Source organism: Pipistrellus hanaki (assembly GCF_964339955.1).
Source record: "Pipistrellus hanaki genome assembly, chromosome: 19".
In the NCBI taxonomy this organism is placed as follows: Eukaryota; Metazoa; Chordata; class Mammalia; order Chiroptera; family Vespertilionidae; genus Pipistrellus; species Pipistrellus hanaki.
Window position 1 is genome coordinate 2,449,740 of NC_140521.1, and position 13,687 is coordinate 2,463,426.

Here is a 13,687-nt window from a genome sequence, read left to right on the forward strand (position 1 = left end):
TTGCCAAGGAAACCCTGTGGCTTCCCCGACCATCCCAGCGTGTGTAGCTCAAGAGCTATGACTGGGGAAGGGGACTCTCATGTCAGACAGACGTACCATCTGGGGGCTGCAAGCATCAATAGCATATTTCAGTCCATTCAAAGCGGGAACCCTGAGCACTCCTCACCTGGAATGAATGACTACATGCTACTGGCGCAGAGCGCTTAGCACGGGACAGCACGGTAGATGGTAATCCGCCGCCCATGCCTGCTCCATTCGAGGCAGTAATGGGGTCACATAGTCTAGCCCAGTGATTTGGCAAATTCATGAGTCCACAGAGCCAGATATCAACAGGACAACGATTGAAATTACTTTTGAGAGCCACATTTTTAAAACTTAAACTTCTTCTAACGCCACTTGTTCAAAATAGACTCGCCTGGGCCGTGGTATTTTGTGGAGGAGCCACCCTCAAGGGGCCAAAGAGCCGCAGGTGGCTCGCGAGCCGTGGTTTGCCGACCACTGGTCTAGCCTACTGCCATCCCCCAAAATGGCCAGAGGGGATTTGGGATATTCTGCACATCCTTGTATCCGGCTACCTTTCCTACATTTAAGAATAATCAGCACGTATCATTTCTTCAGCAACAAAGCCAGTATGTTGACACTTTTAAGAGCAGCCGGTCATAGTGATGGCCGGTGACTGTGACTTTGACTTCCTGAAGAAAGGACGGGGCGCCGAGTCCGTAGCACTGACGGTGGACTGTAACCCTGCAACCTCCTCTTCCGGGACACGCCTGTCTCCCTTGGGCTCCCCAGCCTCTGCTCTTCTGCTCGTCCTCCCGCCGTGCGTGCCCACGGGGCACACCAGGTGAGCTGGCCTCTCTCTTGCATGACGGCCCTCTAGGTAGCTGAGCGGCTCTCGGGCCACCCCCACCCGCATCTTCCCTCGTCCCAGGCCTTCTCGGCCCTCTGGCGCCGTGCCGCCACCAGCTCGCTCCTGCTGGCTGAGGCCAAGAGGGCAGCCAGGAGTGACAGGAGCCACCTGTCGGGAGGGCCCTATTTCCAACAGACGCCAGGCCAGAGGGCCCTGAGCGATCCAGTCTGTTTGGTCAGGAGGGAGGGTAAAGAACCTGACTCCTAGTAACGCCAACAGCGCCTCGCCTCTGCTGCGTGCTGACTCTGGGCTGCTTTGCATCCTTTCTGACACCGAGTCCTTACGTAACTGGGGAGACAGCCACCTTTATCTCGCAACTCCACCCACAGAGGCAGACAGAGGCAGGCGAGATGGCGCGGTGGGCGGGGGAGGGACTCAGCTAGAAGGTGCCATCGGGGTGTGCCAGCCTGGGGAGCCAGCACTGTAGCTCCTGCCCCTTCAGCCTCCCCTCACACTTGGTTTTGGTTCCTCAGATCCAAAACAACCTGCATTCCTCTCTTGCTTTATCGTTTTCAACATCCTTATTTATATTTATGAATCCTACCTGTGCCCCGACGCCAGCCCCTGAGCCCCGTGTTTTCCCCACGAGCCACGCTGTCCTTCGCGGTCCGGCGTCCCTGCCTCCTGTCCCGGTCAGGAGGGCAGTGGACGGTCTGACCCCCTGGTTCCTAAGGGAACCTGGCGGACAGCTGGGTCGGATCACGCACAGGTCCTGGTTATGAAACTGTGATCTGCCTGCAGGGCGCTGGCTCAGCACAATCCTCGCAGCCCGTCCCTGGCCAGCTGGTTCCCTTCCTGACTCCGCTGGTCTCCGAGAGCCAGCTCTGCCTCATCCGAGGGACGGGCCTGGGGCGACACAGAAGCAGGGTGACGGGCGTGGGCACCTGAGGGAGCGTCTCCTCAGGGTCCCTTCCAGGTTCTCCTTGGCATCCAGGGTGCTGAGGGTGTGCGAGTGCCCGGCGTTCTGCAGGTGGGGGGAGAGCCGTGCGTCCAGCCGCAGCTGGTCCAGGCGCTGGGAGACGGGGTCGTGTTCAATCAGGAGCTGGAGCGTCTGGCTCGTCTGGCTGATCGCATCCTCTACCTGTGGCCAAGGAGCAGCGTGAGGCTGGATCCCGCAGCCCGGCTCCCCCCAGGCCACCTTCCGCCAGCCCCGAGGACCCAAGCACAGTGTGGCCCGTGGTCAGCTTGGCTAACAGTGGCCTCCAGATGCCAGTACCCCATAGTGCCCTCTGCCTGGCACCCTGTCAGCTTCCCCATCTGTCAGGCCATCCCTGCAGCCCTGGGGACAGGCCAGGCTGACACAGGAGGTCACCAGTGGTCACAAGCTCAGCGGCAAGACAAAGAGACAGAAGAGGGGAAGAGAAGGACGAAGGTCACAGGGTGGTCTCCCAGAGGGCCTGTCTGTTCCATGCCCCGCACCCACAGGCGGACTGGACACCCGCTCTACCTCCTCTACGCGCAGTGTGCGGACGGGGGTCCCGTTGATCTCCAGGATGCGGTCCCCAGGGTGGATGGCATTGCGGTTGTTGGGAGTGATGTGCATCCGATTGACCCTAGGACCAGACGAGAGAGTTGAGGCGGGTGAAGGAACCCTAAAAACAGGCCTGGCCAATTTCCCTCATGCAGGGAAGAGTCACCCGGCCCCAAGGCCCAGGCCACCCACAGAGAACGGGCAATCACCCAAGCCAGAAACTTGGGCGCCAGCCTCCCCATCGGGGTTCCCTCCCTGTCCCTTTGAGGTCCCCAACCCTCACCATCTTGGAGAACCCTGCCTGCTCTCCATCGCCATAGCTACCAACATCTCTCCCCTGGACCATGCACCAGCCTCCTAGCTGGTCTCTGCATCTCCGGGCCTGCTCCCCTCCCACCCAGCTTCCACACCCTCCATCTTTCTAAAATGCTAACCTGATTGCATCACTTTGCTGCTTTAATCCCTTAATAGACCTGCTGAGTCTTCATAATCCAGGCCCTCCGTGACTTAACAACTCCCTCTCCGGCTACTCCCAACCACCCAGCCTCTGCCAGACACAACCACAGCGTCCTACCTCTGCGCCGAACACAATCCCCCTGCCCTTCATCTCATGAGGCTTTAGAGACCTCAACTCCTCCCGACTCCCTCCTAATGCTCACCTATACTGCAAGCACCCCGTGTGCAGCACGCCGTTAAGCGCACAATCACGATTTCACAGAGTTAGCAGCCACAGGCGCCTCATTACTGGTATTGAGGTGCACACAGACTCCTTCCCCCCCCCAGATCTCTGGCCTGGGCCTGGGGTGGAGTCTTAATCTCTTTCTCCTCCCTCCGTTCACTCGCTCAACCAACGAGACAATAATCAATGAGCGCCTCCCATACGCCAGGCGCCGTTCCAGGCCCCAGGCATGCAGTCCTGGACAAGACTGAGCCACGTTCCAGAAGGAACGCGTGGAGAAGACAAACGATAAACAAACTAATACACATAACCAAGCCAGATGATTTCAGAGAGCTAACATGATCTGACACTTGACACGTGAAAGCTGAGCGGTTCTGGCATTAAGTATCCGGTGGGAAGTGGCCTGGGCAGGCAGCGTGGTGGGTGCCAAGGCCCAGGTGTGGTTACAGCGCCGGGAGTGCCGGGGGAAAGGCGTAAGATGAGGATGGAGGGAGCTCAGCGTCCGACTCCGGAGCTCTGAGCCCCTTGGAGGCCCATCTATGGACCCGGCTCAGGACCCCTCCGCTCCGGGGTCCTCGGAATACTCACTCCTTCACCTGCACGGAGGTGGCGTAGTTGGAGCAGACGCTCTCCACGGACACGGAGAAGCCCCGCCGGCTCCCGGTGGTGGCCGGCATGGAGATGTGAGTGACGGAGTAGGGCAGCTGGTCCTGGACAGACTCCGTGGAGAGCCTCTCAAACATGGGCGCCAGCACCACCTCATTGTGGCACTTCCCACTGGGGAGAGGAACAGGAAGGGGTAAAGTCCCAGAGCTCCCCCCCCCCCCCCCGGAAGACCCAGTAACCACTGCACCACACGGCTTTAAGAACGGCACCCGCAGCCCCACGATTACTGTCCCTCCACGGTCCCGCTGGCCGCTCGGAATGAGAAGCCTGGTTTTCTTTGCTCTGCCTCCGACCCTGTGAGGATCCAGCCCCTTCCCCACTCTGGGCCTCAACCCGATTTCTTTTATCAAAGGAGACAGCTGGACAGAGCGAGGTCTAAGGGGCCTTTGCCTTTCATGCCCTCTGGTCCTCTGAGGGCGCCTTCCCAGCCATTCCCCGCCATTCCCCGCTCTGTGGGAGGGCTGCAGGGCAGAATGCCGTAATCTCACAGAGGTAAGGGCAGAGGCCCGGGGGGTGCTAACGGTCTTGCTCACAGCTTACAGAACAGGCTGAGCACACTGCAGTGAGAGGAAGCCAGTGCTCTGATACCCAGCCGTCCCTCCGCCCAGCTCATGCCGCCCTCGGCCATTCTCATAGGGGAAGACAGACTCAGGGCCCACGTCTCACCAGTAGAGGGTGGCGTGCTGCACCAGGGCGTATGCGTCCCCATCCTCGATGATCACCTTGCAGCTCATGCAGGCAAAGCACTCCGGGTGGTACTTGAACTCCCCGGCCACCTGGGAGCGGGTGGGGAGAGAGACGGACAGAGAAAGAAAGTGAGGCCTCGCTGTTGCTAGAGTGAGGGTAGAGGTGGGTGAGTGACCTCCGATCAAGGATGTGCGGATCCCAGCAGGAATATACCTTGGCACTTCCTGCCCTAGAGCTTCCCGAGGAAGTGCCGGACTGGTGCCCATCATTTTTGGGATTGCAAAAAACTGTTCTGGTCTCAGCCACGAGGCCAACAGCAGTTATCACCCCTGTTAGAAAAGGCTCACGGTTTCCCCAACACAGCGCTGGCAAATGGTGACGAGGCTCACAGCCTCTGTCTCAGAGCAGGTAGGGGAGGTGAACTCTCTTTGCTAGCTCATTCCAGAGTCTCCCTTCTTGATCTCCTGGCCTCCTCTCAGCCTGTAACACTCTCCTTTGAGGCTCTCATCCCGCTGTGTTGTGTCTCCTCCCCGCTTGCCTCTCCACCCTCACCCAACACCGGCTTGTGGAGTCTCTGAGGACAGAATCCCACCTGGCTACTTAGTAGCTGCTCCACAAACATCTGGTAAAGGATTCAATGAAGATGATGGAGAGACCAGAAGGCGAATGGCCCCTGGGAACGGCAGGCACGGTCAACGGACCCTGATGGCCATGAGGAGTGGGGACCGAGGGACTCACTCACCATGGCAGGCCCTGTCATCAGCAGGGAGCACCCGTGGCAGAACTCCCCGAATTTCCTCCAGTAGTCCTTGGGGCAGTAGAGCTTCCCGTCCTTCTCGTAGTACCAGTTGGTGAGGGACTCCTGGCATTCCGAACACCTGGGAGGCAAGATGAGGAGAGAAACGCTCCTGGATGCTTGGAATCCAGACGTTTCTTGGACCCAGTGTTTCTCAACCTGTCTGGGTCTTGAGACGCTTTGAGAATCTGACTGGGAGCCAAGAAGCCTCTCCCAGAAGAAATGCACACCCAAGGAAAACGTGCATTTAATGTATGTGCGGGGTGCGTGTGTACCAAGGACTGACGCCTAGTCATGGCCCCGGCTGAGAGCCTCTGGGCTAGACAGGTATCTGGAGTAACCACAGAAGTTCAGTCACCTCCACTTCTCAAATCGTGCCCGTCACCAACAGCATTACCGATATGGCATTCTTTCCCCCAAATATTAAACATAAAGAAACAAATAGCCCACCCAGTGTGGCTCAGTTGGTGTTTCTCTCTCTTTCCCTCTCGCTTTTTCTCTCTCTAAATGAAAATGAATTTTAAAAGCCATATATATTTCTTTAAAAATAGAAACAATCAGACAAAACCAAAATGTGAATCACTTGATAAGACAACTGAGCTTGACTCTTCCAAAAAGCTAATGCCGTCGGGAGTAGGGGCCACAGAGATAACAATGCACAGACACATAGCAACTAACTGCAATGCCTAAATAAAGCTTGGATTAAAAAATAAAATAAAACAACATAGCTTTGAGTGACATTTTTGGAACAACTGAGGAGATTTGAATTTGGACTATACATTAGGTTATATTGTGATTTTACTGTCAGTTTCCTTAGATGTAATAATATTTTGGTTACAAAGAATTCTTAGAAGAAGCACATTCAATTAACTAAGGGTGAAAGTCAAGATAACTACAACTTACTTTTACACAGTTCAGCAAAAATAAATAAACACCGCGGGTGTGTATAGACAGATAAAGTGACTTAAAGTTAACAAATGATGAATCTAGGTGAAGGGTACATGATATCCTTGAACTGCTCTTTCAACTTTTCTTCTTCTTTTTTTTTAATCCTCATCCAAGGATATTTTTCCATTGACTTTCTTTTCTTTCAAGATAGAGTGGGAGAGAGAGGGAAAGTTGGAGAGAAATATCGATGTGAGAGAAGCACACCAATCGGCTGCCTCCTGCATGTGCCCCAACCAGGGCGAGGACCGGGGAGGAACCTACAACTAAGTTACGTGCTCTTGATCGGAATCGAACCTGGGACCCTTTGGCCTGCAGGCTGACACTCTATCCACTGAGTTAAACCGGTTAGGGCTCTTTCAACCTTTCTATACATTTGAAAACTTTCAAAATAACATATTGGGGGGTGGAGGTGGGCAACAAAACCCCATTAGGGCTGTGCACGCTGCATTAGACCTGTATTAGCTGCTTTCTCCTCCAGTCCCTGAAGCTCCCCTCAGTCAGGTCGGGTATGTGCTCTCAGGCCATGTCTGCACAGACGAGGTCCTCCCCATGTCTGCGCCTCCGAGCTCAGAGCTCCCTGGCCTCTGAGACCAGCTCTTTCTCTCTGGTGAACAGACACTCACTCTATTCCTGTGAAGGCCTCACACCACCCACATGGGCCACACCCTTGCTTCCCAGAGGCGCTGCCGCTCGGTTTGAATCCTGACCCGGGATTAGTTTTAGTTATGTCATCCTGGGCAGGTTATTTCACTTCTCTGACCCGGTTTCTTCATCCGTAAAACGAGCTGCTGTGAAAGTGAAATCCTATGTATTCAAGTGCCTGTCGTGACCCACAGCCCTCCTGTGGTTCGTATAAAAGACCCCGCACAGCAGGGCCTCAGGGAGGGTTAGCTGTGAAAAAGGACGAGAATGGTGGCTCCTATTACTGGCCACTAGCTGGATAGCTTCAGACAACACTCGGTAATTTTTCCTTATTGATGACATGGCCAGCAGCATCCAACGACAAAGAACCACTGTGAAAACTACGTTAATGTCGAGGAAAGCCTTTTGCAAACTGTGAAGGACAAGACAGATGTATTACTAGAGCAATTTGCTAGGCACCGCAGGTCTAGAAGATACAGAGACCAGGTCCCATGCCACCTTCCAGGAACGTATAATGAGCTGGGAAAAGAGAATGAATGTCTAAACAAAACTCAGTTTTAACAATGCCAGGGGAGAGTCCACAAAGAGGGCTATACTTTTAAGCACTGCGGGAGGCCGAGGAGAGGGACAGGTGGAAAGGAAGGAAGGAAGGGGAGATGTCTGTGGAGCTAGGGAGGCTTAGAGAAGCAGGATCCTGAGGATCCCTCCTTGTGGAGGATCCAGTGCCCCTAGGTACTCCACCAACACCGGTGGCTTCTGCCATCAGCCACCCCATCCTGTAGCATTTCCTGCTCGTCCTAGCATGCTGAGTTTCAGGGTGCTGGGAGCTTAGTATGGCACCAAGAGTGCGGGTATGAAGTGCCTAGAACGGCGCACTGTAAACCAGACATTAGAGGACGAGGGGAAGACCCTTTTCCGGGCACGCAGCTCCAACTCCTCTCCGTAGAAGGCACCCTGGATGAGCTCTGATTGGGAGACCGGGGTTCAAGTTCTTCGGTGCTACATGCTCTTGGACAAGCCCCTTTCCCTCTCTAGGTTAAGTTCCCCTCCTGTAAAATGCAGACTATACCACAGATCCCCTCGATTCTGTGCATGTATGTTTTCCCTGGATGACCCAAGCTGTAAATCTCAGTACCACCGCTCACCACCTAACTGACCTTGGGCCAGCGGCCTTACTTCTCGTTTGTGACATGGTAACATCACTACCTGCTCTCAGGGTAGCATTAAGTGAGGTTCTGAATGACCATGGGGTGCCCAGCGGAGGGCCTGAATTAGAAGTGGGGATGGGGGCTTCCTTCTTGCCCCCCACCTTCTGGGTACCCTCTTTCTTTACTAGATTGTCAGCTCCCTGAAGAGGGGAACAGTGTCCCATTTTATGTTGGTCGACTCAGCACCCAGCAAAGGGCTTGAGACAGTCAGGAAGCCCTTAGCAGATGTGTTTATGCTGGAAACGGTAGGAGTGGTGAGACCCATCGTCGGTCCAGGTGGGGACACAACGGCTCTGTGGCTCCTGGTCACCAGGTCCTGCCCGTCCCTTGGCTTCCGCCGAGAAAAGCCAGCGCAGACGTATTTGCGCCCAACTGCACGCCCAGGCCCTGTGACGTCCCTGTAATGGCATGTGCGCTGCAGGGCACGGGAGCACCAGAACACGTCCTCCTTGCCATTGCCAATATCCTGCTTTTGTTTGCTGCGAGTGCCCCGGCCAGCCCCAGGAGAGGGAGCAGCGAGAGGAGCGAGTGCGGGCACGCCGGGGAGAGACATGCCAGCCTGCTGGGGAGGAACACCTGGCGGGAGGGCGACACCACCGAGGCACACATCTGGGGCGAGGAATGCCCCTGGGAGGCGCCGCCAGCGGCGTGGCCGACGTGGGTGCCACAGGTGTCTCTGGAGAGCAGGGAGGTGACTGGCTGGCAGGAGGGCTGTGGGTCCCCGGGCTGTTTCGCTGCTGAACACAATGGCTCCTTGGCCCCTGGCGGAGCTGCCATCGTAGACTGGCAGTCCTAGCTGAGATGATTCACAACGGCTCCTGCTACTTGTGAGCGCCAGCCATCTTTCAGGCCCTCTAGGAGGCGCCTTACCCATGTACTCAGATGATCTCTAATCCTGACCGCACCCTGCGAGGAGAGAGGATTATCCCTGTGTCTCAGACGGGAAGACTGAAAAACACCCAAGTCACTTCTGCAGGCCCCCTGATACTTGATGAAACTGGAGTCTGGACCTCTGTGCTGGCTACGAGGCCGTGTCCACGGGACTGCGTCACCCCGTGAGGCTGCGTGGCTACCGGGTAGGGCCCCCGGCTTGGTGCCCGTGCAAGTAAGAGGCCGCAGCCCTGAGAGCTCCAGTCCCTCCGGGGTTCACACTTCCTGAGGCTTTTCCTGGAGCCCAAGTGCTCATATGGCACGGCGCTCCTCCTTCCCTCAGTCTGCAGCATTATACTCCCCAGCAGGCTCTGCCCCTTTAAGAAAAGAACCCAAAACACACTCTGGAAATGTAAGGTGCTCCTCGAAGGAAAAAAACAAAATCCCACTCAGATTCTCAGAACCCGTGGCCACAATGTGCTCTTCCCAAAGCCAAGGTGTGTGTGTATGTTTTCCCCCAGCTTTCAATTTTCGAAAGTTTCAAGAGAAAGTTAAAATCTGCCCTCGCTGCAGGCCCCAGGGCATCCAGCTTGGAGGAGGGGGGGTACCTGCAGCCTGGGCCAGGCCTCGGTCACCGCATGCTTCTGAGCAGCCAGAGTGAAAGGGCGGAAGCCCGCCGGCCGGGGAGGGCACCGAGAGGCCCCCACGCACGGAGGACGACCTCGGGGCGCCTCTGCCAAAGCACCACAGAGGCCTGGGCAGCCACCCAGCGAACCAGACCTGGCAGCCAGCTCAGTGGGCAGCTCAGATCCAAACCGAGGCATTTTGCATCAGCGGGAACTGATGCAAACCTCACAGATTTCAAAAAAAGATAACCGGTTCAGGTTCTCACAAACAGCTCTTAAGTTCCGCGGGTCCATGTTCCCTCTTTGCCACTTACTAGGTGTCACCTAAAGCCGGTTACTTCATGACTGAGCCTCAGTTTCCTCCTCTGTACGCTGGGGACGGTAAAATCTCATGAGAATTATGAGAATTAAAGCACACACATGATGTCTAACATGATGCCTGGCCCACAGCAGATACCCTGTAAGAGTTCATTTCCCTCCCACTCTCCTTTTTTTGGGGTTAATCCTCACCCAAGGATATTTTTTCCCATTGGTTTTTAGAGAGAGTAGAAGGGAGGGAGGGTAAGGGGGAGAGAAACATGGATGTGAGAGAGACAGCCATTGGTTGCCTCCCACACATGCCCCAACCAGGGCCGGGGATCAAACCTGCAACTCAAGTAGGTACCCTTGACCAGGAATTGAATCCATGACCCTTCCATGCACAGGGTGATGCTCTAACCACTTAATCACATGGCTAGGCCTTTCTTTCTTTTCTTGATTTTAGAGGGAGGGAGAGAAACACTGATCAGCTGCCTCCTGCACACCCTTACTGGGGATCAAGCCCCCTGACCAGGAACGAAACCTATGCTCAGCCCACTGAGCCGCACCGGCCAGGCTGGACCCCTCGTTAACTTGAGAACACCAAGGGTGAATGAGACAGACCCATTTTCCTCTCATGCCCAAGCAACAGGGACCAGCTTCTTGGCCCAGAACCAGATTTTTGTGAGTTGAGAAGATGCTAACATGAATTATTTATCCAGTCAATTAGAAAAATCGATCGATTCTAATCAGTTCCTATCAATTAGGAAATAGTTACTGCGCATCTTGGATGTGCAAGACCGAACAGGCAAGTGACTGCGCTGGGAGGCGCCAAGGGAAATACGATAGACCTGATCCTCACTCACAAGCAACTTACTCAGGCCAAATGTCTGCAGGTAAATTTTCACCCTCATGTGGTAATGGAACCAAACAGTCATTCTTACGCTGGCTGTGCACAGGCTAGAGAACAAGCCCTCCCATGCCTCGCATCCATGTATGTCTCCCTCCTTCCCTCCCTCCCTCCCCCACACCCCCTCTCTGAAATCAAGGGGGAAAAATATCCTTGGGCCTGGCCAGTGTTGCTCAGTGGTTGAGCATTGACCAGGAGGCTAAGGTTCAATTCAGGTCAGGGTAATGCCTTGGTTGTGAGCTCGACCCCCAGTAAGGGGCATGCAGGAACAGCTAATCAATGATTCTCTCACATCAATGTTTCTCTCTCTCTCACCCTCTCTTCCTCTCTGAAATATATACACCCTCTAAATATGTTGGACAAAAGTCACTCCTTAATTTACCTCTTTTGTAAATTCCAATTGAGGTGTGTTCTTAGTGGGAGCCCCTGTGTCCCCGCACCTCACTCCTGACAGGAGTGGCACCGGCAGAGGAAGACGGTGCACTCGGCTGAGCACTACCTGCCCGGGGACAGAAATTACATTCCTCCTTCCCTGCTCCCTCTCCCCCTCCTTGAGGCTGTCACGCCTCATCATGTCTCCGTGGAATCTGGTTTCATCATTTTCCTTGCAAGCACAGCCTCAGAAGTCCTGCGGACGCTGTACTCCCCCAGAGGCCTGGGGTCAAGGACATTATTTGTTCCACGGAATCTGGCCAGGGTCATGATCAGAAGCCTAGGAAGTGAGGGAGCCCCCCTAGGCTCTGCAAAGGAGAAAACGGAGGCCCAGGGAAGGGACAGGGACCTGGTCGGGGATCAGCCCTTGCGGACACCCTGTAATGAAGGGGGCTGGGGGCTGGGCAGTGACGTGGTGGCTGATAAGATTGATACCTGGGAGAGCGGAGGGTCTGGGTGGTCCGTCCTGTGGGGCACAGAGCCCAAAGTGCCGGCTGTCACTTTGGAAGTGGCTTCAGGAATGTGGCCTCTCATTTGGGGGAGGGGAGAGGGTCTACAGGGAGCCAGTAAACCAGCCAGCACCCCCACCCCCAGCTGGGCAAACAGAGCTGGGAGAGGTGGGGGTTGTCAGGTTCCCTAGAGGGGCTGGTGCAGGACAGGACAAAGGACAGGAAGACCGGGGCAGCCTGGCCCTCAGAGGTCCAGGTTGGGAGTTCGTTACCTGCTCTAGCTCCTGAGAAATGTGGTCCTACCCTCCCAGAGATGAAAAAGGGCCCGCAGCCTGGCTCCTAAGGGGACAACCCCTCCCTCAAAGTGCCTCTCCAGGATTCAGAGTAAAAGGGATTAATGAGGTCCCGGCTCAAACACTTGGCATCTTGAGTCCACCTGGTAAAACCTGCCTCTAAACTCAAGATCAATTCCCACCTGCTTTTGTTCTGATCCTCACCCGAGGTTATTTTTACTCTGGTTTTTAGAGAGAGTGGAAGAGAGAGGGAGAGACACCTCGATTGGTTGCTTCCTGCCAGACCCCTGACCAGCGCCGGAGCGGGGAGAAGCCTGCAACTTAGGTACGTGCCCTTGACCGGAATCAAACCCGGGACCCTTCCATCTGCAGGCCAACGCTCTACCCCCTGAGCCAAACCGGCCAGGGACCCATCTGCTCTTAAGAATCTCTGCATCCCTTTGATACGCCAGGCAAGCTCCGTGGCCTCTTTTTCCGTCCTCTCTGCTGGGAGAGGAAAGCAGGCCTAGAGCACCCCTGGGGGAGGTACCAGCCTTCAGCTGATGGGAAAAACGCAGGCAGACAAGACGGGAAAGCTGGCCAGAGAGCCTCCACATGTTCACAGTGGGCGCCGATGGCCTCATCGGAGAAACGGGGCTGCATCATGTCTTGCTTTGGGGCCACTGAGAGATCAAACAATAAAGCGCCTGTCAGGATGCCTGGTGGAGTCAGCACTGAGGACCGGTTCCCTGCCTCTCCCCCGCCGCCCCCAAATCCAGAGGCTTCCCACCACTTCGCCGGGGTCCGGCAGTTCTGTGAAACCACATGGTGTTCTGCTTTTCTGCCCAGAGCCCGGCCACCTGACCAGTATCCTAGCACCGAGGTCCGGGCATGAGGCTGGCTTGGGGAAGCCAGAAGGGAGAAGTGGCCCGGGACCACTGGTGAGGGGGAGGCAGCCGGGAACAACAGGCTGCTCCCAAAGTGAATGAAAACAAGCCCCACCCCGGCCAGGAATGACTCCATTCAAGGAGGGACCCCGAGGGCCACTAACCCTCCGGGCAGTTTCTGTCGGAGGTGGGGAGGGTGGGAGAGCAGAGAAAGGCAGCTCTGAGGGGGTGAGAAAGTTTCTACCCCTCCCTCCCAGGAGCTCCGCGGACAGGGGGCCCCGAGTCCTCAGGCCCGAGACCCAGACCCGGGGCGTGCGCGGGCAGCCCGGGAACATTCCAGAGCCAATTGTCCCCGTCCGGGAAGAACTTTCCCAGGCCTTTCCCTGGCAACTGTATTCACCTGGGAGCTCAGGAGCCCTTCGGGGCCAGAGGCAAACGTGCTTGCCATTGAGAATGCCTACTGTCTACCAGGCTGCCCACACCCAGATCCTGTCAGCTTCCACGGCTTTGGCAAAACCTGTCCGTCCTGCTTGTTGGGACAAATTCCTGGCAGGCAGCACAGCCTGCAGGTAACATACGCTCCGGCCCGGAGGACAGCACCCGCCGGCCCGGGCTCTTCCCGGAAGCCGTAGCACCGGGCGCAGGCAGGCCCGCCGGCAGCATCTCCTGGCGGCCCTTCCAGGTGTGTCTGGGAGGACGGAGGCCCCAGTTCCCCGGGAGGGGAGCTGCTTTCTGGGCAGATCCCTCCACCTCGCCGGCCGCCGCCAGCACAGATTCGACTGGCTTTTTCTGCCCGACAGAACCGATGGCAGGAGGAGGAGCGAAATCTGAGCAGCAGATCCAGGGAGGACTCTGCCCTCCCTCCAGGACCAGGGGGGCGGGAGGCAGAAAAAGGAGATGGGGCGGGGGGGGGGGGGTGTCGGGGACTCAGAGCCCA

At 56.2% G+C, this 13,687-nt stretch overlaps 1 protein-coding gene across 3 annotated transcripts in view; it reads right to left on the minus strand.

The window, feature by feature from the left end:
* LIMK2 (LIM domain kinase 2) overlaps positions 1 to 13,687 on the minus strand; it is a 52,799-nt gene that overhangs the window by 10,150 nt on the left and 28,962 nt on the right. For all 3 annotated transcript variants that reach the window (XM_084867490.1, XM_084867492.1, XM_084867491.1), the window contains 5 exons: positions 5,156 to 5,291; positions 4,393 to 4,502; positions 3,649 to 3,837; positions 2,358 to 2,463; positions 1,795 to 1,991 (listed from right to left, as the gene is read on the minus strand). In XM_084867490.1, the coding sequence (XP_084723616.1) occupies positions 1,795 to 1,991; positions 2,358 to 2,463; positions 3,649 to 3,837; positions 4,393 to 4,502; positions 5,156 to 5,291 (738 nt within the window). The remainder of the gene's footprint in view (positions 1 to 1,794; positions 1,992 to 2,357; positions 2,464 to 3,648; positions 3,838 to 4,392; positions 4,503 to 5,155; positions 5,292 to 13,687) is intronic.